This window comes from Cynocephalus volans, chromosome 12, assembly GCF_027409185.1.
Source record: "Cynocephalus volans isolate mCynVol1 chromosome 12, mCynVol1.pri, whole genome shotgun sequence".
Taxonomy (NCBI): domain Eukaryota; kingdom Metazoa; phylum Chordata; class Mammalia; order Dermoptera; family Cynocephalidae; genus Cynocephalus; species Cynocephalus volans.
Genome location: NC_084471.1, coordinates 564154 through 591580, shown reverse-complemented (window position 1 = coordinate 591580; position 27427 = coordinate 564154). Strand labels below are relative to the sequence as shown.

The 27427-nt window shown below is 59.6% G+C and overlaps 1 protein-coding gene across 2 annotated transcripts; it reads right to left on the bottom strand.

The window, feature by feature from the left end:
* Positions 1-27172, bottom strand: SBF1 (SET binding factor 1). 2 transcript variants are annotated; one of them, XM_063076383.1, is made up of 40 exons: positions 26958-27172; positions 20547-20632; positions 19960-20097; positions 19597-19755; positions 19403-19513; positions 18656-18761; positions 18398-18530; positions 18195-18303; positions 18009-18122; positions 17813-17890; positions 17258-17371; positions 17041-17169; positions 16858-16956; positions 16575-16779; positions 16366-16478; positions 15322-15471; positions 14872-14940; positions 14632-14790; positions 14282-14550; positions 14030-14202; positions 13878-13951; positions 13611-13806; positions 13261-13388; positions 12664-12842; positions 12422-12564; positions 12098-12305; positions 11583-11779; positions 11375-11512; positions 8529-8606; positions 7958-8139; positions 7700-7879; positions 6970-7071; positions 6709-6894; positions 6507-6633; positions 6304-6434; positions 6003-6233; positions 1761-1868; positions 1435-1646; positions 653-740; positions 1-586 (listed from the first exon to the last, which is right to left on the bottom strand). In XM_063076383.1, the coding sequence occupies exons 1-40, from the start codon at positions 27010-27012 to the stop codon at positions 356-358; spliced, it is 5688 nt and encodes a 1895-aa protein (XP_062932453.1). In that variant the 5' UTR covers positions 27013-27172; the 3' UTR covers positions 1-355. The 2 variants fall into 2 exon arrangements, with proteins under 2 accessions (XP_062932453.1, XP_062932454.1); XM_063076384.1 differs by lacking the exon at positions 8529-8606.
* Between the last annotated feature and the right edge of the window lie 255 nt (positions 27173-27427).

Genomic DNA, 27427 nt, shown 5'->3' with positions numbered 1-27427 from the left:
CACTGTTAGTTCTCCTCTTTATATAGACTCTGGTTCTAGAAACAACTCACTTGCGGCCAGCCGGCTGGGGCCAGCACACTGACGGGGCTGGGTGGGGGTGGACTATTTACAGGCCCATCTTGGGGCTGTACCATGGCCACCGCCGGCACGGCGCTCAGCCATGACGCCACAATAAGTTAGAGCCGGCCAGGCGGGGCAAGGGGGGCGGGGCGGGGGCTGTACACGCAAGTGCTGGGGGCTCGGGGCCTCAATACTGTCGAGGGCCGGGGCTGTAAACATGGCCGGGGCGGCCCTGCCCACCCCTAGTGGTCTGTAATGACTGGAAGCAGAGCGGCCCGGGCAGGGCCAAGGAGGGTCAGGCATCCGACAGGCAGCTCTGGATCCGGTCTACCCACTGCTGGGCCGAGGGCACATCCTGGGCACAGAAGTTGTAAACACGACGCGTTGTCTTCACGTCAAAGAAGGCCTTCTCATCCACGGTCTTAGGGGCGCCCATGGTGGGTGTGCCAGGCGCCACAGCCTCCACCTCTGCCAGGTCGATGACACCCTTGCACTCTGTATCCACTCGGTGGTCATAGTAGCGCAGCTGCAGGAGGCCAAGGAGTCAGGGCAGCCCCTCCCCCGCAGCCCCCCAGCGCCAACGACCACTCACCTGGTGCTTGGTCTTGTCCAGCACAAACCAACGGGCCTTCCAGGGCTTCATGAAGGCTCCCTTCTTGTATAGGGTGCCCTCATAGGACCTGCGTTTGCAGCAGAGTCACGGCCAGGCCAGCCGTCAGGGCCCAGCCAAGCCCAGTTCCCAGCAGTTGCCCCACTTGCCTTCCCAGCCCAGGTGGCAAAACCAAGACTCCTGTCCCCCAGAACTGACCTAAGGCCAGAGTACTGGCCAGGGGCTACAGACCCAGGAAGGGAACTATCTCCAGAAAGGAGATGGTGACGGGTCCCCCACACCTCCTGATGATAGACACCAGGGAGGGTCCCATAACACCAAAGCCACAGGGTCTCAGGGAAGCAGCCCTACCTGCAGGGCAAGTGCCCCACATGAGGACGAGGAACACTCAGCAGGCAAGTCTGGCGAGACAACTGCAGCTATGCAGCCCCTCCAGGCTCAGGGGGACAGATGGGGACAGACGGGTCCTGCCGGGCCCTGGCCTCACCTGGCACCTGCCCTGGCCTCACAGGTGCCCCACAGCCCCTCACCCTCTGCTCGTCTTTTGGCCACTGCAGCCTGGCTGCGGTCACGAGTTCTACATTCCAAACCCCTTCTGATGCTGGGTTATGCTTGGGCCACCCTGTGGCCTACCCACAAATCCTTCCACCCAGAGAAACGACTAGCACTCCCCAAAGGCACCTGCACCTCCCATCTGGGCACTGCCCAGGACTCCAGACCCCCAGCCCAGAGGTACCCATGCAGCAGTGAGGTACCTTCCATACCTATTCTCACTCTCGGCTGTCTGGAACTGGCTGTACAGGGTGCTGGTGCTGCGGCGGGCAGCCTGGCGGGAGCCAGACGCAGTTGAGCCACTGCTCTGATCACTGTCCAGGCTGAGGCTCAGGGTGGAGCCCATGGGCCCCTCCTGCAGATACACGCCCAGCGAGCGGCGGTGGTGGGGCACGCTGGACACTAGCAGCGAGCTGGGGGTGCCCTGGGGGCAGGAGGGTGGGTCCTGTGTCAGAGCTGGGCAGCCTCTGCCTGCTGTGCCTGGCAGCATGCCCTCCCTGGCCACCCAACACTGCCCCCCACACCCACTCCTGCTCACACGTCCATCTGGCCGGTTTTCGAGGCGCTGTGCAGCCTTCACCCGGTCCCAAGTGTCCTTCCAGCGCTCAGGAGGTCGGCCCAACTCTGTCTCCAGCCGCTGCAGCTCCTGGAGAAGAATTAGTAAACTAAAAAGTTATTCAGAAGAAAATATCCAGACTGCAGAATAAAAGACAGAAGAATGTAAAACTCAAGAAAGAAATATAATCAAAAGGGTCTACCAAGCGATTTGAGTACAGAAGGCGGCAAGGGTGGGCAAGGAGGGATGGAATGGGTAAAATCAACATTTGGAGACAAGAGTTCAAAATTTCCCAAACTAATCAGAAGCATCAAACAACAATCAAGAATCACTACAAATCGCAAACAAGACAGGTTAAACACACACACCCCCAGGACGTTACAGCAAAAAGTGCTGAAAGACAAAGAGAAAAGCCCCAAACCAGCCAAAACAAAAAAATACATGTTCTCTTTGAAAGAGCAACAATAAGACTGATGGCTGAGTTCAAAACAGAAGCCTGGAGCAGACTTCCGTCTCCAGCCACGACACAGGCATTAGTCTCACTAGCCCTCCTCCCACAGGCAGCTATGAAACTGGACAAGAAAAGAAAGCCATTGTTACAAGATGCTGGACAACCAGCAGTGTAGCAATGACCCTGAGACAGGGGACCACACAAGGTGAGCCTTGCCATTAACCCAGTTTTCTGTCTGGCCAGAGACATGGCCGGAGGCATGGCAAAGTCGCACACTGCAGTCCTGCTGAGCTGAGGAGGAGAGACGGGACGTTTGGGGAGCTAGGGCAGGCGGATGTGCAGGGTAGCCTGCGAGGCGGAGGGAGTACCACAGAGAAGGATCTAGAAATCTACACAAAGGTCTCCTTGAGTCTTCAGCCAAATTAAGCTGCCACATGCAAAGCAAGATGTCACAAGGCCTGACACAGAACAGCAACTAGGAAGCTATAAGCTGAACCCAAATCCTAGAGGCTATACGTTGATAGAGTTTGGATATGTTGTCCCCCCAAAACTCATGTGAAACTCTGATCCCCAATGTGGCAGTGTCGGGAGCTGTTTGAGTCATGGGGGCGGATTCCCTCATGAATGGATTCATGCTCTCCCTGGGGGAGAAGGGGTCGTGAGTGAGTTCTGGCTTATTAGTTCCCATGAGAGCTTGTTGCTTGTAGGACCCCAGCACCTCCTCCTCTAGCTCTCCCTCTGTCTCTCTCTCTCTCGCTTCCTTTCGCCATATGATCTGCTTGTACCCACACTGTGAGTAGAAGCAGCCTGAGGCCCACACCAGATGCAGCTGTCCCGGTATCGTGACCCAAATAAACCTCTTTTCTTTATAAATCACCCAGTTTCAGGTGTTCTGTTACAAGCAATACAAAATGGGACTAATACACACATGCTAGAAGATGTAGGAATTCCAAATAGCCAGAGTGGTCAGACCTCACTGAAGGCACCAAAAAACTCCAACTGAAACCCTGCAGAGGCCATTCCTTGGGAGTAGAGCCACACTAACGCCAGAGCTTCTCTAGACCTGTTTAGGCATGCCCTAAAAAACTTAAAAACAAGCCTCAAAAAGATCAAGCCGATCCTCAAGTTCATTAACTATCTGCAAAAGTAAAGCCCAAGACTCTTTAAAGGAGACAACACAATCCTCGTCCTCAACAACACAGGATCCGCAATGTCCAGCTTACAATAAAATATTAGAAAAGCAAAAAGGCAGGAAAACGGGAACAGTTAAAAGAAACAGGCCCAGAAATAAAAACAGGCATTGAGATTAATGAACAAGGAACTCAGAATGGTTATTCTAAATATGTTTCAAGATTTAGAGGAAAAGATGAACATTATGGTTGAACAAATGGGGAATCTCTGCAGAGAATAAAAACTGTTATAAAGAAAAAACCAAACGTAAATTTTAGAACTGAATGATACAATATCTAACATCAGAAATTAATTAGATGGGCTTGAGCATACTAAACACACACAAAAAGAGCAATGAACTTGAAGATAAGGGCAACAGAAATCATCCAAAATGAACTTCAGAGAGAAAAGAGATGAGGATAAAAACCAAACAGAGCCTCATTAACCTGTGGGACAATAAAGTCCCAGAAGGGAAGGAGAGAGATTGTGTAGGAAAAAAAAAATTATAGAAGCAATGGCCTAAAATATATTAAACTTGATGAAAATGATCAGCCCACAGATCTAAGAAGCTGAGAAGTCCCAAGCAGGAGGAGCACAAAGAAAAACCACGTGAGGGTCCAACTGCTGGAAGAGAAAATCATAAAGGTAGAGGAACAAGGGCTGACATGACACGGTTTATAAGAATGAGCACTGACTTCAAATCGGAAGCAATGCAAGCCAGAAAACAATGTATTATCTTTAAACCAATGAATGTAAAAAGCTGTCAACCTAGAATGCAATATCCAGAGAAAACACCCTTTAAAAACAAAGGCACAGTGAAGACATCTTCTGATAAATAAAAACTGAGGAACTTGTGACTGGCAGACCTGCATTATAAAAAATAAAAGTTCTGCAGGCTGAAGGGAAATGACACCAGACCAGATATACACTGAAAGAGTGAACACTACTGAAAGTAGCAAAAATAAAGGCTTTTTCATTGTTTCTTAATTTCTTTAAAACAAAGTCAACTATTTAAAACAAAAATAACACAATAACACATGCTATGTGTTTATGTCACATAAAGGTAAAGGGTATAACAGGAGTAACATAAAAGACAGGAAGGGAGCAAACGCACGTGCACTGCTGTAAGGTGTTTCTGTGTGACATGGTATGACTCAGATGGAGATGACTACAGTCCCTGGCAACCACTAAAAAGACAGTCCAGAGGTATAGCTCAAAAGCCACATACAGCAGATAAAACGGAATACTAAAAAATACTCAATTATTCTTTTAAAAAAAGAAAAGGAAGAAAGGAGCAAAAAGTAAATGGGACAAATAGAAAAGAAAAAAAAAAAAGCCCAGCAAGATGCTAGATTTAATCCCGGCTATGTCAATAATTACATTAAATGTAAATGAACTGAAAAAAACTCCCAGTAAAAGAAACTGTCAGACTGGATAAAAAGAGGACCCAACTACATGCTGCATACAAGAAACTCACCTTAAATATAAAGACACACACAAGTCACAAATAAGAACACAGGAAATATCAGATCGCAATAATGCAAGTCGTAAGAAAGCAGAGTGGCTCCATTAACATCCAACCAAGCCAGCTCAAGAGTGTCTCCAAACGTAACGAGGGGTTAGAGGGGTTCTCTCCTGCCTCTGTGCTCGAGGCCACCTTCATCCACAAAACCAAGACCCCACGCTCACCCAAAGCACTGGGTGACAGGTGGCTTTGGGCTAGGCCCCAAGCTGGGTGGTCAGGATGCGCTACCCATCTATCTATGCCTCACCACCTCCCCGTGGGGCGGGAAGCAGCACCCCCACTTTCCACATGAGGAAACAGAAGCTCTAAGATGCCTGGATAATCTCCAAGGCCACACAGCCGACGGTGGGGAGTGGGGTGCAAACCCTCCCATTGTCTGGATCTGAGGCCCATGCCCTTCTCAGCCCCCATGGAGGGCTCTGGGTGCTGAACCTGCTGGGAGGCAGCACCCTGTGTGGGGCATGCTGCCCTCTGCACTGCCCCAGCCCCACACACCAACAACCGCAACCACCGCCCAACTCACTGGGCTCTCTTCTCCCTCTAGGGGTCTCTGCCCTGTCTGATCCCGATCCCTGAGGCTGAGCAGACATGCCCACTAAGGATGACAAAATGAGGGGCAAGAGGAGCCTAAATGTTAACCCCAAGCCTCCGAGGCAAGAACTCAGAAGAGCTGCTGCTTACAGTAGGGTGGGTAGGGCAGGCAGTCTCGCAGAGAAAGGAATGGCTCCTGGGGAAACCTGTCTTCTCTGAGGGCTGACCTAGAAGGTGCTGCCTGAGCCACTCGGAACCAGGTCATGGAAGCTCATGTGCCCAGTGCAGAGGCCATAGTCTGAGACCTGGGTGTGCGTGACAACAGCCCCTCCAGTCATCTTGATCTGTAAATACCTACCTGGCGTGGGGCGGGGCTAGAAAGGAGCCACAGCCATCCCAGGCCAGTGCGCAGTTCACATGATGGGCGAGGGCAGGGCCACCCCAACCCCCAGGGGTACTGGGACTGACACCACCACTGCCCCCTCTCCAGTGTCTGAGCAAGTAGAAGCAGGTGCCGGGACAAGCCCTGCTCTGGGACCACACACACCTCCAGCAGGCGCGAGATGGCATCGGGCTGGGCTCGGGGACGGCTGTCATAGCAGGGCCACACCACGCGGCGCCTACTCTGGGGAGCAGCTCCATCAGGCCGTTCCTCCTCTGGAGGCTCAGGGGGACCCTGAGCCAGTTCCCAGTCGTAGGGAGGGCCCTCAGCCAGCGTCTCTTCGGTGTAGAAGTCCCACACCTTCAGGTTGGATACGTTGCTGTAGGGCCGCAGGACCTGGGGGCAGGACTGGTGTTGAGGATCTGGGCCGGGCAGAAGCCCCTGCCCTAACCAGGCCCTAGCTCACCTCGGTGTCCTCAGGCGCGTACACGTAGTTGTAGAACACAGGCGTCCTCTTGCTCAGCCGGTCCACATACTCCCACACAGACCTGCAGGGCAGCTGGGCCCTGTGTTCGCCCTTCTCGTCGTACAGCAGCCCTGCACGAGGGCAGCGCTGAGCCGGGGCCCTCCCCGCCATGCGGCTCCTCCAGGCCCCCACCGCCCACATACCCAGCTCGATGCGCTCGTAATCAGAGTCGAGCAGGAAGGTCCGGAAACGGCGGGACACGTGGTGGTAGCCAAGGAACTTGAGGTAGAACTGGCTGAACTCAAACTCCATGGGGAACTGCAGGTGGACCTGTGTGCAATGTGGGTCAGAGACTAGAGGTCAGGGTGCACAGCTCCTCACCCATCCACATGGCCACCTGCCCACCTGATGTACGCAGTCCAGGAACTGCAAGAAGACAGGTGTGAAGCCGCTGCTCTGTCCAGCCAGGGTGTGGGCCCCGCGGTGGCTGAAGCGGTGGCCGAAGGACAGCCACTCCTTTTCCACTAGCAGACGGAAGCCCTCTAGGGTGCGGTAGAAGGGGTCTGAGAGCAGCTGAACCAAGGACACCACCTGCAGGCACCACCACTGGGTCAGGGAGGAACCCAGGGAACCCTGGCCCGCCCCAGCTCCATGCCTGCCACACACCTGAGTGGTGATGTCCCAACCGTCCTCCAGGCTCACCAGGACAGAGGAGCCCGAGTCCAGGAGCTCCACCACCAGGACCGACACCTGCAGGAGCTTGTGAATCTGCAGGGACAGGGGGCTCTCTGGGACCTGCTGCCCTCTGACCCCACTGTTGACCAGGCCCCAGAGACCCACGTCTGCTGGCATCTATGTGAGGCTGGTAGTGTCCGCAGCCCTGTAAGGTGGGCACAGCACTGGACAGGTCTGGTCTGCTCTGGGTGTGCTGACCACTGCTTCCTCCAGCCTGCCCGTCACAGCCCACCCCCTCCCAAGCACCCCAGGACTGAGGATGCACTGACTCAGCAGACATCCTCCTGTCCTTGAGGTGCCCAATGGCCCTATCCCCAAGCCCTCCAGCACTCACCAAGCCAATGCCCTCTCGATGCCTTATCTCCCAAAAGAGGATGCAGGGACAGAGAGACTCAACCTATAAGCCACCTCCTCTGTGTGGGTCATTAGTCCACCTAAGCTCAACAGGCTTCCCCCAACCCACTTACACCCAGGCCCTCCCAGCCTGCCCCAGCCACCTTCCAGACACCCCAGCCCCAACTGGGAGGTAGCCGTCACCTCCTCCTTCTGGTGCCCATCGTTGTCAAGAAAGCAAACCCAGACCCCATCCGCTCAGCTCTAGTGGGGTAGTGGGCCTGGCACCCAGGTGGCCAGGGAGACAAGGGCCATTCAGAGACCTGACCTGGATCAGCCACTCGGAGTCCTCCAGCAAGCGCAGGAAGGAGGCTGGGCTGGGCTCAGCGGCAGGGCAGCCCGGGACACATGCCTTCAGCAGCTTCTTGAAGCTGGCCTTTACCTGCCGCGCCTCGAACACCTCGATGGGCACCAATTCCCACTGCTGCAGGGGGTCTGGCCGCACACCCTGCAGGCCAGTGGGGCACCGTGAGACATGCCCAGGTCCTGTGCTCCCGACCTGCCATAAGCCCCCTGCTCCAGTCACCTTGAGCTGGGCTTTGTCCCCAATGATATAGAGGGCTGCACGCTGAGGCCGCAGAAAGCCCTGGTCAGGAGGGGCCCCGTTGGCCTGGGGGGGGCCCAGCATGTCTCTGCCAGCCAGCCGGGAGCCCACATCGGCACCGAGCCCACTGCTGCGCCCACTGGCCCGGACACTGCCCCACTTTCCTGTGGAGGAGAGAGCAAGTGAGCACCTGAGCAGGGTGGAGCACCACTTACCTGGGGCTGGCTGGGCCTGGCCTCCAGGGAGAGGACTGAGCTCCCAGGGCAGGGTTGGTCGACGGGACCCCAGCAGGGCTGTGCCAGGGAGGAGGGCTGGAACACACAGATGCTGAGAGACACATGGGGTATGGTCTGTTAGTGCTGGGCAGGGCTCGGTGTCAAGCAGGGGAGTACCCAGGGCTAGGGAGAGGGGTTGGTTACGCTGGTCTGTCACAGAGGGGCCGTTAGTGTCAGGCGTGAAGGGAGACATTAGTGCCCAAGGCAACTCAGTGCACGCTGGGGGCCACCAGTACCAGGTAAAGGAGGAGCCCGCCTGCACAGGCCCGGTACGGTACCTCGGGGCGCGGTCCGTCTGGAGGCCGAGGCCGCCATGGGGTTGGACAGCGTGGTGACCCTGGCTCTGGGGCTGGGCACTGGGGGCACAGCAGAGAGAAAGCTCAGGCCTGGCCCCAGGCCCAGCGTGTGCCCAGCCTGGGGTGCCTACGGGCCAAAGGCTCCCACCAAGCCCCCCTAGGGCCCTGGAGACAGCAGGGGTCAGCACCAAGCCCCCAGTCTCAGGAGAGCAGGAAGAGCCATCCAGGTGCAGGCAAGGGTCCTCTCCACAGGGGCAGGACAGACAGCAGAGGACCCCATGGTGGGGGGAAGGGACAGGGAGGGACAGGGGCCCTGGGCTCTCCTCTGAACACCTCCTCTTTTTCCCATTGAAGCCAGCTCAGAGAAGCTCTGCCCTCTAGTCTTTCCTCCACACCCTGTCCCTATGCCAAGAGGTCCCGGGGCTTGTCTGGCTGGCATTGCCCAAAACTGTTCTCAATACACAGCCATACAGAGGCCTCCGTCCAGGACACATAAGAGGAAGGGCCCAAGGAGCGCAGCCTGGAGAAGAAAAAGCCCAGAGGCTTCTAAAAGAGGGGAGAGAGAAGTTCAGAGCCTGGAGATGCCTGGCCCAGAAGGATGGAGGGCAGTTCAGTGCAGGACACAAGCAGGCTTGAGCCTCAGGGACAGTGCTGGGCTGGGATTCACAGGCCTGTCCATGTGGCCTGAGTGAGAGGCCTAACCTGAGGTCACAGGGGGGCCACGGGAGGAAGTGGCAGCCCAGGGGCCTGGAAGGTGCCTGGGGTCACACAGTGGGTCTCTGGGCACTTGGCCCTGCCCCAAGCTCACCTGCCTCTGCAGAGCCCATGGGCAGAATGCAGGGAGGGGCGCAAGGCAATGTCCCTCTGTCCACCACAGAGGTCACCACAGGCCAAGCTCTATGGCAGCCCACCATGCCCTCTGCCAGTCACCACACTTGGGACAGGCACGGTCACCCAGCTCACAGTGAGGACTTCAGAAGCCAGATAGACTACTGTGTGTCACTGGGCAATGAGGGGGACGGCCCAATTCCCTGAGCCTGGGGACACTGAGAGGCAACCCCACCTGGGGTGGGAAGAGGCCAGAGATGCCCAAGGAACATTAGGGGACAGCATAGGTGCTGGATGCCAGCAGACCCTGGAGGGGAGGACACCGCCTGCAGGTGCCACTCCCGATACCTGGCAGGGAAGGGAATGCAGGAAGACACTGTGACTGTAAAACATACTTAGTCATGTAATGTGATATTTGGAAAACTGAAAACCACTCCTGACCAGGAGCAGGAGTTCCCAAGAGCAAGTAAGGCTCACGTCCGGCCTCTGCCTGAGTGACTCTGAGGGCAGACTCAGGCCCTGGTCTTGGTCCCCGGCCTCAGGGCCCAGTGAGTGTTAATGACGGACACGATGGCCCAGGGCACTCTGCTGAGCATGATATGAGGCCTGTGGGTTCACAAGGAGGGCAGAGGGCCGCAGGCAAGGACCTCAGGCCTGGATGGTCAGCTCTTGGGACCCAGGATGGGCAGAGCAGACAGAATCAAGGACAACACCCAGGCTTCGGGATGGCTCTGCCCATGGGGGCAGCTACCAGCCACCAGGGTGCACCCCCCCGCCATGTCCTCAGGAGACGGCGCAGCAGAGGAAAGCACGGCCCCACGAGCTCAAGGGCAGGGACCCCAGGGGTTTGGAGGTGAGGCCTGATGTGAGTCTGTAAGCTTCTGAGCACACACAACAGGCCAGGGCAACTCCTGCCCCATAACCCCTGGGGAGTTGTCACCACATCTGCAGAGGTGACAGGCAGGGCACCACGGGATAGGCTCAGGGTCTCCCACGCAGCAGCCTCCACACCTCACACCCCTGACACTGAGTCCAGACATCCAAACACAGAACTTGAGAGGCCACTGGGCCCCAGGCACGGAGGACCGAGAGGGCCTGGAGGGTGACTGGAGTCCTGGCTCAGGTACCAAACCTCAAGGAGCCCCGGCATCTATGAGCCAGGCCAAGAGAATAAGGCGGATAAGGCCAGAGTGTCAGAGAAGAGCCACTGAGGAGCTGATGTAAGACTGGTTAAGTGTGGCAGGTAGAGGACAGAGAGGAGCTGGCTTCTACACGGCCCTCCCTTTCTGAACTTACAGAAGTACCCACGTGCCCTTTGGGCCCTGGGGGGTTTCCACCTCCTGCCTGAAAGCTTCTCACTGGACAGAACTGTGCACCCCATGTGGACAGTGCGTGCTGAGAGCAGACGCACAGCACCATGCACACTGTTGGCCCCTGACCTCCCAGGGACAGAAGGCATTTCACACATTTACAACCATGTTGGCTCCCCAGCAAAAAGGAAGGGGCAGAGGGATACATGGGATGCCTCACGGGTGGGGCCAAGTGTGGGACAGCACCTGGCCTGGATGGACCTCAGCATATGCAGGGTGCCTGTAGGGCTATGCATGGTGGTGGGGATGGAACAGCGGGACCAGCAAAGACAAGGTCCAGGGAGCCGGGAAAGGTGAGGACAGAGCCGGGCAGGAGGCTCTGCAGACAGTCTGGACACAGGGGGAGGGGACGGAATGCAGGAGGGGTGGGAAGGATTAGCCCAAGGATGTTTTGAGGGCAGTGCATGGATGTGGATGTGGTCAGAGCAGGGAAGGCCTCAGGACACTTACCTGGTCTAAGCGGACATCCCGCCTCTGCCGGGCGCCTGGAGGGACCCTTTCCTTATCCCACACCCAAACATCCCCGACCAGGGCCATTTCCACCCCTTGCTGGCCCACCTGCCGCAAATGCCACCACAGCTACCCTCAGAAGTCCTCCTTGCTCCTCCTCCCACCCCTCAGCCCCCTCACCGTGACCACTCATGTGGGCTGAGGAGAAGCCGCTGAGCGTGTTGCGTCCCGACGTGTCTGCGTAGCGGGGCATGGAGCTGACCACTGCCTGCAGGTACTTCTCTTGCTCCAAGCTGCTGGAGTCCGCCTGGGACTGGCCTGGAGAGGAGGTGGAGCTGGAGCAGAGCTGGGGCAGGGCGGGTGGGAAGGGAGGAACGAGGGAGGATACCTGGAGAAGGTGCATTCTGGGCCTTGAAGAGGCTGACCATGCCCTTGCTGTGCAGACCCCCGGAGCGCAGCAGCACAGCCTTGGAGCGCCCACTGCGCCAGCAGACCACAGGGAAGCGGTTCTGGCGGTAGCAGCGGGACACACGCTGCAGGGCGTTGTCCTGGACACTCTGGGGAACGATCAGCAGCCCTGGGTAGCTGCGGGGAAGCGAAGGTATGAGGGCAGCTGAAAGGCCCCCACCCCATGCCTGCCCCGGGGGCTCCCATGCAGAGCAGGGAGTGAGGAGCCAAAACATGGTGGGGGCAAAAGGGGAGAACTCATGGCTTCCCGGGACCCAAGCCAGGTGGCCTGTACCCAGCCAGCTGACCCCGACAGGCCCTGCAGCCCAACCTTCTTCCCTCCTGCTCCACATCCCTTGTCTGGCCAGGCCCTCAGCAGGCAGGGTGTCCAAGCACCTTCCCGCCACACCAGCCATCCCTGGCCACGTCCTCTCTGGTATGTGCCGTGGCCCTCACCTGCGGCAGATGGCATACATGCGGTTCACTGGGGAGATACGAAAGGGCTCGGACTTGGCCCGGCTCAAGCTGCTGCTCAGGGTGCCCAGGCCAAGCCGCTGGTAGTCACGGCAACACGCCCTCTCCACCAGACTGCTCATGGTCATGCGGTCCGAGGGCTTCAGGGCTGAGGACGGGGTCAGCGTGCTGGGCTCCAGCTCCTCCGACACTACACAGGCCGGGCACGTGGGGCCGTCACTCAGAGACCATCCAGCCCAGCCCTGGTCCTCCACGGGGGGAGTCATCATCCAGAGACCACCCAGGACTGCCCCTCAGCTGCCCTACCTGAGATCTCATCCTCCTGGTCCTGGTCCTCAGTGGGCGGCTGGCCCCGATGCTCCCAGCTGGGGGGGCTGTACTTCTTCCGAGTGATGTACTGACGCCCGATGGTCTTCTTGGCATTCTTCACCAGGTTCCGGGACAGGGTTCTAGAGCAGAGAGGGTCAGCAGAAGTGAGAGGAAGAGACACAGGGACGAAGGCTTGGGTCTGGGAGGTCTGAGGCAGGCACACAGCTGGTGCCCCATACCTGAGAGAAGAACCTTTGTCCTTGGTGGCCCGGGACTGCTGGCCAGATATGTGGGCAGACCCCAAGGTGAACGCAAAGGTGCCCCTGACATCTGGTGGGTACCGCAGCTTGTGCAGCTGCTTACGGAAGAGCTCGGCACTGTCGGACCCCACCTCCTCGTCAAAGGCCATTTTCAGCAGCTGCATCATCAGACAAAGAAGGCCTCAGGGGTCTGGAGGCCCCTCCTCAACTGTGACGCTGCGGGTGCCTGGGCTCCATCCCATTGCAGCCACACCAGACAGGTGAGCACGAGGGAAGACCCCGTGCCCATGTCACTCAAAGTCAAGGTCTGTGTAAATTGTGAATTCAGTGACTATGTGGCAAGGTCCATGCTCACACAGCACACCCAAGACACGAATTCCAGGGTCAGCACCCCAAAAAAACCAGCAAAGACCCAAAGGCTGCATGTCAAATAGGCAGATGAAACCAAGCTGAGAGCCAAGGTGAGGGCTCCAAACTAACAACCCACCCACAGGGCCACACTTGGAAACCAGCTTGAGAACAGTTCACACAAGAAAGACAGAGGACTCAGCTGGCTGCAGGGGCGTAAGACCCCACCTGGAATGTGCAGGAGCGCAGCTGCAGCCCGTCCTGCAGGAGCTGGTCCACAGGGCTCTGGACACTGATGCGCTTCTCCTTGGTCAGCGCGGCCACCGGGAAGGAGCGGACCACCACCTGTTCCCCCACTTACAGCAGGCCGGGCAGAGTCAGAAGGATGGGAGGGGAGGAAGTCAAAGAATCTCAGGGCGCAGTTTTGGGGGACCCCAGTTGGGTGGGAGAGGAGCAGACAAAGGCCCATCTCCCACAGGGACCCTGCAACCCTGAGAAAGGGGCAGGGAGAGGCAGGGCCCTAAAGAGCCTGGTAGGGAGAGAAGGAAAGGGCCCAAAATAAGGGTCTGAAGGCTCACCCAGAGGGTCAGTGGGCATCCCCGTGAAGATGACCCGGTAGGTGGTGAGGAAGACAGCACCCTCAGCTGGCAGCAGTGCAGGGCCTCCCACAGTCCCCCCTGCACCCTCCTCACGCCCGTCAGGCAGTAGGTAGACACGCAGGCCATCCAGCACACACTCCTCGCCAGGCAGCAGGCATGGCCGCAGCAGTTTGGGCTGCTCGGGAACAAAACACCTCAGGACACAGCCCAGGCCCCTGGGCCCCCAGCTCCACGCCAGCCACTCACCTTCTGGATGGGCGGCAGCCTCTTGCTCTCTCGGTGCACAGCCTCCAGGGTCTCAATGTGCATCTGGACAATGTCTAGGGGAGAGAGGTTCTCACGCCCTGGCCCATGCCCGCCCACCTGAGGGGGGGTTTCCACACCCAGGCCCCCCGTACCTGGCACCATGACATGCAGCCCCTTGAGATGGTCGCTGGTGACCCCACTCTCTGTGCAGACCTTGTCCACAAAGCGGTTGATGAAGCGGACCACGGCCCCAGCCACGTCGCAGGTCTCTGCGTCCTCGAAGCCACTTTCTGTATCATAGCTCTCAGCCATGCTACCTGCCATGCTGGGCCAGGGAAGAGGTGTGGTGGGCACAGGCCCTGTGTACCCCACCCCAAGTCTGCTCACCCAGGCCCTGCCCCCACCTGTTGGTGACCAGGCTGTTGCTGGCACTCTCCAGGTCACCCAGCCCCGCCCGCTCCCGCAGCAGGCGGCTCTTGCTGCTGTCCAGGGGCAGCAGGAGGTAGCTCATGCGGTTGGCGTAATGAATAGCCTGGCTGAACACTGTGCTCTCCTCCTTCTGCACCAGCTCCTGCTGCTTCTCGCGGCTCAGGGTTGGCCACAGGCGCCGCTGCTCTGAAGCCACGTCCAGAGCAGAGCGCTCGTCCTCCTGGGAAAGTGTCTCCCCAACTTCCTGCCACAGAACCACAGCATGGGAGGTGGGGTGACACCGGGCCTCCACCCCTCACCCAAGGTCCAGGGAGTCCTTGCACACCTGGGAGAGGGCTCGGTCCTCAGTAGTTTCCAGGTAGAGGGCCCGGATGTGGGTCTGCACGTCCCCGTAGAACATGGCCTCCCAGAACTGTGGCGTGCTCCACACTACGTGCTCCTGCACGCAGCTGTATGCAAACTGCGTCACCCCCGGGCTCAGCTTCTGCAGGAGCCAGGGGAGGGGTCATCTGGATGCAGCCAGGAGGGGCCCAGGGAGGAGATCCAGGGCCAGCCCAGCACTCACCCGGCAGAAGGCTGTGACCAGGGGCAGCAGAGCGGCTGCAATGCCATGCTCATCCAGAGAGGTGCAGTCCTGTGGGCGGAGTGCTGAGCCCATTGGGACCTTCTCCCCTCCCAGACAATGCCCACCTCCAACCACACACCCCTACTGTGTCTGTGGCCACCAGACCAGTGTCTCCCACCACTGTCACCTGGAATCACTGACTCCAGCTCCCCAGGGCTACCTTGGAGGTTTGAGGTCAGAAGACCCCAGCACCTGCCTCCACCAAAGGCTCTCCCCCACTGTGCAGACTGCGGACCCCCATCCCACTAGCACAGGGATCCCCTGCACCATCTTTTCACTCCCACCCACAGACCAGGGCCTCCCCAGCTATCAGTAACAGAGAGACCCAGGAACTCCTGCCTGTCCCTGCTCATGTGCCACATGCTGGCAGAATAGGAGGCCTGGCCTCACCTGCAGGCAGCAGTTCATCATGCGGATGATGAAGTCGAACTGTTGGTGGTCCAGGACTGCCCGGTTCTGCTGCACATGCAGGTGCAGCTCCTGGGTGAGGCAGCGGCGGGCAGCCCGTCCCTTCAGAGCCCTCAGCACAGCCGGGAGCAACTGGGGGCAGGGGCCAGGGGAACAGGGGGCTGAGGGCACAGAGAGGGGCAGAGACCCCCACAAAGGCCAAGGAGGAGAGGGCAGCAGGTGTTCAGAAGCCCAGAACCCTGGCTCCAAGCACAGAGAAGACTCAAAAACCATCCAGGTCAGCGTGCCCAGACCCTGAGGCTTCACTAACCAATATAGACTAGAACTTCCAGTGGATAGAGTTCATGACAACAGAGGCATGAGAACACTAATGCTGCACACGGGGCCCCAGCGCTCACAAGCTTGAGGGCCTGGAACCATTTGGCTGGCTGGCTGGGGCTCCATGTACAGAAGAGCGAGCCTGTGCAGCACAGGCGACTCACCTGGCACAGGCCAGGCCATAGAAAGGCCCCGAGCTGATTCTACTGTTAACTGTCATTCATCATAAAACAGCTCAGAACCTCACAGGGACACCATGCAGCCGTGAAAAAATGAGGCAAACTTAAACTAGCTATACTGAAAGACCCCAGAGGTGCTAAGTAAACACCATGAAGAGCAGGACAAGTGATGGATTCTATTTTTTATAAAGTAGAAAAAAAAACATGGCATGCACAGGTCTACACTTCTTTGGGAGAAGGATGCAAAAAAACAGTAGAAATCTTTGGTGTCTTCTGATTTCAAAAAATTGAAATAAACGCCCCATTCTGAGCCTCCCCCAAAGGCCCATCCTACTGCCCACTGAGAATCAAGGAGGGGAAACCAGGAGCCCACCTGCCCTCCTGCCAGCCCAGCCACCTCCAGCCGTCCTGCAGGTGAATGGGTCTCCCTGGGCAGGGCTCAGCATCCGTGGCAAGCGAAGCGAGGCCTAAGCCTTCTCTGAGAGCTGCTGCCCTGACCCCAGGTCAGAGGCCCCACCCGACACCTCACCTTCTTGGCCTCAAGCATCTTCCCCTCGAATACATAGGAGATGCAGTTGCGCACAACCTCCAGCCTGCGGGCGCTGTTGGCGTGCAGCCCACTGCCCCGCTCCAGGATGGCAGCTGGGGAGACAGGACACATTCACCCTGACTCCCAGCCCGACCTCACACCCATCCTGGGCCACGCTCGAGGCCTGCCCTCCCTCCATCCCTGCGCACTCATTGGGGGCCCCGCGGGCACAGTGGTCCTCCTCTCAGCCTTCACGGCCGGGGGTGCACCCTGCGTCTTGGCTGCAGCCTGGTCCACGATCCACTGCACAGTGCCCTCATCGAGCCGGGGGAAGGGCCGGGGCACCCGCCGCAGGTGACTGGCCTCGCCTGGCTTCTGCACCTTGTGCATCGCTACAGCTGGGTATGGGTTCTCCTGTGGGGGAGATGGTAGGCATGGGCAAGCAGCTGCAACCGAGGGGGCAGCACACCCGTACCTCGTGCCCCACCGTACGTTCTTATAGAGCTGCTCTGCCAGTTCCTGGACATGACGCAGGACACGCTGGGGATGGTTCTCATCTGCCCGCATCCGTGCCACCTCATGGGCCACCAGCTGGAGGGCAGCAGGCAGGGTCAGATGGGCAGGTGAGAGATGGCAGCCAAGGCAGGGGGACAGGTGGGCGGGCCAGGAGTATACCTCATCAAAGAGGTCCGTGGGACGGTAGGGGACCCCACGCTCTGACACAAAGCCTGCAAAGGCCATGCCCTCCAGCACCTTCATCAAGAAATCGTCCTCCACCAGTCCACGCTGGCCCAGGAAGGCTGCCTGGGGGAACATGAGGTGGGCCCCTCAGGTCCAGCAGGTGTTTACCTCCCATCCCCCACAACACCCTGCACCAGCCTGAGCAGCCCACCTTATGAAAGCGGATGACAGGCTCTGGGTGGATGCGCACGATGTTCAGACACCAGCGATAGCCCTGCAAGAGCTGTGCAAAGAGCCGGAGGAAGACAGCCCGCAGTTCCTTGTCCTGGGAGCATGGGTGAGTGCGGTGAGTGCCAGCCCCACCCCCCGCATGCTCCTCCCCACTCCCACCCCAAGCCAGGAGTGGGCCCTCCCCAGGCACCTCTGCCCACCTCCTCTTGCCCTCCCACCATCCTCCACACACAGCCACTGAAACTGTTTGGACAAGTTGCTCTTGCTCAGGACACTGAGAGGCTCCTCATGGCTGGTCACTGAGTCCCAGCCCCTCAACAGGTCCCCTGCAGCGTCACCGTGCCCACTGCACAACTGCCACACCTAACTGCTTGCAGCTCGTTTGCTCCCAGGCTCCTTCCTGCCTACACTACAGGAGCCTGGAGGGGGGGCCACAGCATGCTTGGCACAGTCAGCCCAGCCTTCGGCGGCAGCAGACCTAAGTGGGATGGGAGGGGCATAGAGGTCCCCACACCGAAGCAGCAACGACCCCCACCTGCATCTTCAGGGAGGAGATGGATGTCGTGGGTGGGGGGAAGGCGAGGTCAGCCATCTCCAGCTCTGGATCCAGGACCTGCAAAAGCAAAGGGAGCAGCTGCATGCTGGATTTGGACTCTGGGCTCCCCTTGCTGCCAGGCAATGGCACCCCAAAGGTCCTGAGGCTCTGGCTTCCCCATGGCCCCTGCCCTCACCATGCTCAGAATGCTGTGCGTCTGGCTCTGCAATGGCTCTGGCAGGGGTGGAATGTGCACACACTCAGGGACCGTCACCGTCCCTCCATCAAGATCAGCAATAATCACATCTAGCTGTGGACCAAAAGGAGTGGTCAGGGACTCAGAGTCCTGGGCATCAAGGCAGACACAAACCACAGACCTTACCAGCTCCTGGGTCTCTGCCTGGAAGGCCGCGTTGACACCAATGATGAAGGGTGTGGGTGTGCTGAGGACCTCCAGCAGCTGTGCCGGCAGGATGGGCACGTAGGTGAAGCTGCAGCAGGCCCAGAGAACACAGTGAGTCCAAGAGGAGAGGACCGGGTGGAGGTGGGGGCCACGCGGAGGGGGGCTAGGCAGGGGAGGAGCACCTGTATCTGAGAGGGAACAAGAGTGCCAGGAGGCCCCGGCAGGCGTCTGCGAGCCGCTGGTAGCTCCGGGACAGGAAGAGGACCTTGTGCTCCGTGAGGGCGGCACAGAACAGAGACAGCACATTTGTAATGCCTGATGGAAGAGGACAGGCTTGGAGAAGGCCCTGGGCCCCTGCACCAGGCACAGAGCAAGAACCAATACCTCTGGCTACCAGCCCTGGGAAAGGAAGCTGTGCAGGGTGGGACAGGTCGGCTCACCCAGCTGGCGGAACAGCAGGGCCACACTGCAGCGGCTGACAGGCAGCGAGTCAACCAGTGGGGTCTGGATGACCTGCCGGTCACCAGCCCCCAAAGAGATGGTTCTCTGCAGAAAGAGAAGGTTCAGGGCTCAGAGCCTGACCACACCTGAGTCAGCCAAGAGCACTCTGGCCCTAAGAGGGCGGTGGTAGACAGACAGACCCCGAGTGGGACCAGCGGGGACAGGCTGCACAGTGCGAGGGAAAGGGCACACCCTGCCTCTGTCGCCCAAGCAGTGCTACAGAGAAAACTCAGGGCAGGGGTGGCTGCCTCTGACCTGGGGTGGGGATGGGGCCTGGGTGGGCGGAAGAAACAAAGAATCCATACCGCTCCTTCCTCAACAGAGTCCAGCTGCACAGGACAGACGGGCAGAGAGACACAGTTAGACACCCCTAGCATGTGAGGACACAGAGCAGGAAGAGATAGACAAGCTAACATGGACATCCAGAGACAGGCACACACCCAAAGAACAAAAGGACAGAGAAACTGAAAGATGCTAGGCCTGAAAGTGCAGGTATGAGAGCCAGGTGAGCAGGCAGGGCCACAAACAGGCACCATTAACAGCGGCGCCAAAATGCAGGAGGTAGTGTCCAAGGCCTCGGACTGTGCTAGCCCTGGCTGGACTCTGGGTGCCTACCAGGGCCCCACCCCCAAAACCGCACCAGGAGGGCCTGTGGCTGTGTGTACACCAGCTGCCTCAAGACCCACCTGCGAGCCCCCAGCCAGGGGGACAGTGCAGGTCAACAGGTTGCCAATCACGTTCTCCAGACACACATTCAGGCCCTCCACATGGATGGTGTAGATGAGCCCGAGGCTGTTCTGCAATGACCAGATCGGGGAATGGCGGTACAGCCAGCGGGAGCACCCGCGTCCTGCCTCACCGCCCTGGCTGCCTGCCTCACCCTGAACACCTCTGCGTGGTCCAGTCGCGACACCAGCACCAGTGTCTTCGGAGCAAACAGCTGGGCAGGTGGGGCCTGTGCTGTGGGTGAGAGCTGCCCCCGGCCTCCCTCATCTGCCTCTTCCTCCCTCTCCGCAGAATCCTCGGTACACACCACTGCCTGCAGACACAAGCCCGTTCTCCTGGCTCTCATCAGGCTCGTCCCAAGAGCCCACGGGGGAGGACACAGGTGACTCCAAGAGCCCTGGCCCTCCAGGAACTCCAGCCTCCAAGGGCTGGGAGACACCCCTGGAAGCTGAGGGAGTTGGCCATGGCTGGAGGGCTCGGCTTCACATATGCTGCATCCCAAAGCCCCCAAGCTGACCTGTGTGGGCTCCACTGGCTCCCAGAAGGTCAAGCAGGCACAGTAGTGACGCTCGGAGTTGATGTCAGTGAGGACAGCAACAAAGAAGGTAGGTGGGTTCCTCTCAGGACACAGCTGCCACCCGCTGGGCTGGCAAAACTGCAGGAAGGGCTCAGCAGTCAGCTGCCTCCACCCACGACTACAGCAGGGAACAGTCCACCTGCCCCCATCCCACCTGCCATGAGCATCTGCACCGCCGGGGCCTGGAGGTTCCAGAGCATACAGGCAGCTCTCCCCCTGCGACCATGGGGACACCTGGCCTCCTGGGCCTCAGCCTCTCCTGGTAAGAGGAGCAACAGCCTCCAGCCTCACCATCTGAGATGAGGACCAGGTGATGGGGGCATGGTCCCCACCACCGTGAGGGACACGTGACATAGTGATGTGGGCACCAAGAACCCTGCAAGCCCAGCCAGCGTCCCCACCTTCCACACCAGCTCTGATGTCTCCTTGTACCCTTCCCAGTGGGGACCAGGCACTGTGGAGGCCCCTTGCAGTCCTGAGGGGACAAGTGCAGGGCCATGCCAGCCTGCCTCCAGCCAGCTGCTTACCAGCTCGATGCCCTGGGGGAAGGGGTTGTCCTCCCAGTCCTTCTCCGGGAAGCGCTGCAAGATCTGGCCCTGGCCTTCCCCACTCCCTGAGGACAAAAGCAGGGGTCAGAGCACCCTCTCACCTCCCACTGCCCCACCCCACCAGGAAGCTCGAGGGTCCCAGATGGCTACTTCATGGCCCAGAACAGAAATATCCCATCCACCCAGGTCCTCACCAGCCTCAGCTCCCAGACCTAACATTTCCCTAAAAATAAAATTCTGTGTGGAGAGGCCACCAGGCAGATGCAGGCCCCAGGGCCACAGAGGGCAGATTGAGAAGATCCCTGCAGGTCCCCCCTGCTCCCACCCACACTCCCAGGCTCCTTCCCACCATGTCAAAGAGCCACATCAGAGACTTCCTTCTACCTGCCACAGACCAACACAACTTCCCACAGCCCAGGGCCCCTTCAGCCTCCCAAGCACTGGTGTCTGGTGGCTCTAAGGAGTGTGGAAAGGTGGTGGAACACAGGCCTGCTCCCTGCCCTTACAGGCCACATAAACACTGAGAGCATTCCCAGGTCCCCCAGCCAGGGAGGAGGGCTCTGGCAGGGGGTGTGGGAGGTGCACCAGGAGGCCCATGTCTTCCCCAAAGATCTCCTCCACTCCTTGGAACCCCATAGCCCCCTAGCCCTGCTCTGGTTCGCTCCCCACTCCCACTACCATGCCCAGGATACTGCTTCCAGATCCAGTCCACATGTGTGGGGCGGAGGCCCCTGCCTGTGTCTCATCCCCTACAGGGCCAAACCAGGAGGCCATGAGAGGGCAAACTCAGGACCTAGCTCCAGCCGCATAATGGCTCCATTGGTCTCACATGGTCATGGGGGAAGGAGCAGGGTGCGGTGGGGAAGACAAAGGCCTCCTTGCCTCTACCTCTACACTCACAGTTCACAGGTCCCCAGGGCAGGGATGTCCCCATCCTCCGCTTGGACCATCCTTGACACTGCTGCCCACACTAGGGGAAGCAGCAGGGGCAGATAAGTAAGGGGAGGGCGCATAACATACAGCCTCTCCAGGGCCCCCACCCCAAGTCCCAGAAAGCCGCAGTGCAGCCTCTGAGGGCTGCCGCGATGCAGCCACATGTGCCAGCCTGGTCCACCTAGCATAGGCAAGCCAACCCCAGGAGCCCAACAGCACACATTCCCCAGGTCCCCTCAAGACAGAGGAGCTGGGCTGCAGCCTCAGGAGACCACCTACACCTCCAGGATCACGGAGGCTCTGCCAAGGATGTCAGCAATGGGCAGGCGGCTGCTAAGCTGGAGGTGGTGGGGTGGTGAGGGGCCAATTCTGACTCACAAAACCTCAGTTTCCTGATCCCTTCCCCCTCCCTCCCCGACACCCTGCAGAAAACAGGCGGCAGACGACAGGCGGTAGGGGGGGGGGGACGGGACGGGGACACGGGGAGAGGGGCAGGTGTCGGGCACCCATACACACCCATTTGCATGGCCAACCAAGATGAAGCCCCCACAGGGTCCTTCCAGTCCCACCCCAAAGGGCCTCCCTTGACAGGCCCAGGCTATGCATGAACACTCCCCAAACTGTGGCTCCTCCCCCCACCCACACCCCCAAAGGCCTCCTTGTGCTTGGTCCCAAACCACCATCTGGGCTCAGCCCTGGCTGGCACCCAGGGCTCACCCAGTTCTTGCCACGAGGCAGCAGGCAGAGGAAGGCAGAGGGGGTGTGTGGACAGGGACAGCAGCTTCTGCTCTGCTGCAGCCCCCCAAGGCCAGGCAGGGCCGGGGCCTTCAGAGAGCTGTTCTCAGCAGCCTCCCCGCCAGGAGAGTGGGCAGAGTGCCTGGTCATCGACCACTGCTACCCTATTCATCACCCAAAACTTCCACTTGCCACTCAGCCTGAAAAACCTCTGCAGGGCCCCACTCTCCAAAGAACTAGCCCTGAGCTCCACTCTCCTTGAGCTGCCCCAACTGCCTATGGGGTGTGGAGGGGTGGCATCTCTGCCTGAGCTGCTTCTCTGTGCCGCAGTGGCCCCAAACTTGCCCTTCAGGTCTCAGCACAGTGTCCCCTCTTCTGGGAAGCTCTGTACCCCAAGCCTGGGACCTGCAGTGGGACCCCTGGGACTCCCTGCTTTCATCACCCTCCCCCGCCCCCACTCCTGCCATGACTACTGGTGCACCTGTCGGCCGGCTGGGCCAGACAACAAGCTCCAGCACCTGGCACAGACCACAGCCTAATTAGGGCCTGCTGAATGCATACAGTCAGCGACCCGATTATCCTCCCCACACCCAACCCCACTCACACCCCACAAGCAAACAGGTTCCTCAGTCGGAAGTGCAAAGCAGCTTCCTGAACCCCAGGGCACGCCAGGACACAGCAGGCCCTCCTAACAGGGCACACCATGGGAAGGCTCTGGCCTGTGAACAGCTCTCCTCCTTGCCCCTTCTCTGAGACCCCAGGCTGCAACTCAGCTCTGTGCTATTGGGGGCCAGACTGTAGCTTGGCCACTGGCCTACACTAGGGAGGTGACGAAAGTGTTCTGCCACATCTCCTCAGTGTCCCCCAACCACTCGAGCACTATGGCTGTGGAGAAGACCTATAGTGGTTAAGCTCCTTGCCCCACCAGAGCACTGCCCTCACCGTGGGGTAGACTGGATGGAGGGAGCCCCGCATCCCCACTCCACAGTTACAAGACTAATCCAAACAGCACAGCCATGCATCACAGGGCTCTTTGGGGGCCTAAAAAAGAGGGGCACCAAGATTCCCTGAGGCACAGAGGAAATCCCCTGTCCTCTCCCCCATGAACCATGTACAAGGTGGAGGCCCACCCAAGGGCAATCTTGGGGCTCCTATACTCAAAGTCCCTCAGTGAGAGCTTCCTCCTATAGCTATGTCCCCCTGAGCTAGCCCCATGAAGGCTGAGACCTGAATGGAGGGCCGGCGACAGAACACAGACCTTGTATCTGTCATCTGATGGCAGCACCCCATCACCAGTGCCAGGCTCTGACGCCTGGACGGCCAGCCGGGCCAGTGTGTGCTACAGGGAGGCAAAGAAAAGAAAGGCAGCCTCCTCTGCTCACCCGGCCACACACCCCATGTACACACTGGCCAGCACCAGCCAGCTCTGCTGCCTGGGATGAGCCCAGATATAGGAAGAAGCAGAGGAAAGAAGGAAGGACAGCACCTACCTGCTGCTCCACCCACCCAGACCTCAACACGCAGGTACGCTCCCCCAGGCCAGGTGCAGCAGCAGGACACATGTGAGGCCTGCAGCTTCTTCAGTCATCCTCCCCAGCCTCCCTCTGCCCCACAGTCAGACCAGAGCAGCTCTAAGGGACTTGGACCCCTTCAGGCTCTCAGGGTGGGGGACCAGGAGGCAGTGAGGCCATCCCAAACAGCTCCAACCTGCTCCAGAGGGAGGGCAGGAATATAGGTGGGGACAGTAGACAGGGCCCAAGAATGTGGCCAGCTCATCACGGTCAGAACGGAAAGAGGCCAGGCATGGGAGGAAGGCCTTTTTCTCAGATGCTAGGCATCCAGCCCCTCCTGCCCTGCAAACATATTCAGCTACTGGAGCAGGAGGGCCACTGGCCAGGTCAAGGCCAGGTCAAGTCTGTCTCCTGCTCCCAAAGACACTTCAGCACTGGCCATGCTGCATGAAATTTGCTGACCACTGCTGGGTCCCTCCTGGGCCAGGAGTTGGGCAGGGGTTCTCTGCCTTGTCTTCTCACTGGCCCCAGAACCAGGCCCAGGGTGCAAAAGCTGCTCCCTGACTCACCAGGTGAAGGGCCTGCAGCTGGGCCAGTGCCAACCACCTGCACTTTCTGAGGTAAAAGGGTCATGCTGAGCCCTGCATTTACCTTCTCAGGGCCCCCTCTCCACTCTCCCTGAGAGGTCACCAGCTGGTAACCACTAGCAACCAGGACACAGCTGGACACGGCCTCAGGCAGGTCTCTGGACCCAACCCAGGCTTCTGAGACAGACAGCACCCAGCAGTTCCAGACAGGTTGTCCAGATCCAGGTCAAAGACAAGATTTCTGCCACTGCTAACCCCCGCAACCCAAAGACCCTGCCTCCGGCCCTGATGTCCTAGGCCTGCCAGTACATAAGGGATCCTTCACCTCCCTCAGAGGGGCTTGTGGTGTCTGTGCCTAAAGTGTCCATACACCCATCACTTCCTGGGGCCTCCTGTGTGCTGCAGCTCCACATGTGTATGTTCATCATATCCTCATGGCAGACTGGGAAGTTAGTGTGACTTGCCCCATCTCCAGAGGAGGAAACTGAGGCACAGAGAGCCAAATGATGGGCCAGAGGTCACAGAGCTATCGAGTGGCAAAGCAAGGACAACTGACCATGCTGCTCTGCTTCAGGAGCCTTTGGCTCTTCCCCCTGCCCTGTCCCACCCTGTCCTACCTCACCCTACCACCTGGCTCTGCCCTCAGCCCATGGCTAGGGTCTCAGCCTGTGGACTTGTTCCTCAAAAGGATGGATGAGTCCTTTCAAGAGATGCCCTAAGGCTGGGTGGCCAGATGGCAGCTGACCAGCTCCAACCCCAGGAAGCAGTGGTTAGGGGACTCCACGGCCCCCACCCCCACGCTGTGGACAACTTGGGAACCATTGCTTCTCACCACTTAGGGTGAGTGGGCACCTCAGGCTCCAGCATTCTACCCTGCCCTGCTCAGAGACCACACATGCCAGAGGTGCCCACCCCAGGGGCAGTTCCAGCAGTGAGCACACACGAGTCACTGTACCTTGTCAGGGAGCTCACCCATGCCTTCTCTCGCTTCCCTCACATTTGCCCTCAACTCTCCACCCGCACCGCCACCAAGCCACCCACCTGGCCTCTGCCTGCAGTCTCTGCTTCCCCAAGCCCTCCCCACACTGCCCTCAGCATCAGCCTTTGAGCCTACTCTGTTCCCGCAGCCCCTGCCCCAGCACCCAGCTCAAGGCCCCTCATGCTGGGGCTGCCCTCAGCCAGCCTTGTTTCTCTGGATTCCCATGTACCCTCCTGCCCCAGGTGGTGCTGCCTCCTCACTGTCCCCCACACGTGCCTTGGAGCAGATGACTCTTCCTCTGCAAGGCTCTACAACACTGACAGCAAGTCCACTGCACACAGAAGACGGCGGACGAGGACAATGTGCTCCTTGCCTTCAAGAGCTCCCTCTCTGGAGGGAGAGACAGATGCTCACGACTACAGTGCCAAAAGATGTAGACTTGGGCATATGGGAGCAGAAAGAAGAGGAGAGTGCTGAGTGACAAGCACTGAGAAGGGTCTGGAAATAAAGAAGATGCTGAAGAGGCTTCAGATATTGTGCAGGGTCCAGCAGGTAGAGACTGGACAAAGGGACAGTTCAGGTGGAGACTTGGAAAGAAGAAAGGCAAAGAAGAGAGGAAGTCCAAGTCCTGGATGATGACAGTGGCAGCTGGACTGACAAGAAGCAGGGTAGCTGGGGCGGGGGATTCCAGCCTCACCTCCGGGTTCAAGGTCCAGCCCCAGCCTAACCACACAGTCATCCCTGGCCACACTGCCCCTCTGCAGTTGGGATTTGACAAGTCCCAGCCTCTCTGTGTCAGCTTAGACCAGGCACTCAACCTCTCTGTGCCTGACTCTGCTCTAAGATGGGGCAACAGCACCGCACCCTCGGTGGTCTGCTGGGAGGAAGAAGTGAGATCATGCCCACGAAGGGCTGTGCAGAGCCTGGCACACAGAGCACGCTGGCCAACGCCACTGTCTCCCCGGCTGTTGCTGATGTCATTGTCAGGCTCCGTTTTCTCCTACCCCCTGGGCTGAAGGGCTCTCAGACACAGGGGCTAACCCCAGACACGGGCCTCCTAGACATCGGCACCAATCACCACACTGATCACCCTCCCAAGGCTTGGCTTGCAGGGCCTGGACGGGCAGGCTGACTGCCAGGAATGCTCTTCTCTTTACTCCCGACGGTTCTTCCTGAAATCCTCCGAGTTTCAACTCAAATACCACCTCTCCCTGCGGTAGCCCCTGAACCCCACCCCGTCTCCTGCACTCCACCAAGCCTGCTTGAGGCTTCAGACACAGCACCAGGGGTCAGAGGAGGGGCTGGCAAGCGAGCGGTCCGCGCCCCTGGAGGCACAGCCACCCGGCAGCCGGCCAAGGAGGAGAGAGCCCATCCCACCCAACTGGGAGCCGGCCCTCCCACCTCCCGGTCCGCCGCCAAGGCACTGCCCGCCCCGTTCCCCGCGCGGTCACACCGCCCCTGCCGCCTCCCCGACCCGGACGCAGGAGCCGCGACGGCCCTGGCGCGGCCCATCAGCCCCGGAGTCTCGCAGGCCGCCCCGGCCCTCAGCGCTCGGGACCCCCTCCCCAGCCCTCAGCCCTCAGCGCTCGTGACCCCCGGCCCCCGGCCCTCAGCGCTCGGGACCCGGCCCTGGGCACTCACTCACCGCGCGGGTGCGGTCCGAACGCCACCAGCACGAAGTAGTCCGCGAGCCGCGCCATGGCGAGAGGCGCGGGCGGGCTCCGCGGCTCGGGGACTCGAGGGCGGAGCGTTCATGGCCCGGCCCCGGCCCTGGACGGCGCACCCCGGACACCGCAGGCCCGTTCGGCCGCAGCGGCAGCGGCGACCCAAGCTCCCGCCGCCATCTTCCCAGCCAGCCGGCCCGCCCGGCCGCGCCGTGCGCCTGCGCGCCCTCGCCCCACCCCCAAGTAGGCGGGGCCTGTAGCGACGCGTTCCGATTGGCGCAGCCGGCGTCGGGCCGGTGCCTGAGCGCGGCGCCCCGCCCATCGCCGCCCTCTCCGGGGCCTGCGCACCGCCCGGTGGGCGTGAGACTGAGGACGGCGGCTCGGGAGGGTCAGCGTCCCTGCCCCGGGGCGGCTGTGGGGTCGGCGGGAAGCGGGATTCCGGATCCGAGTT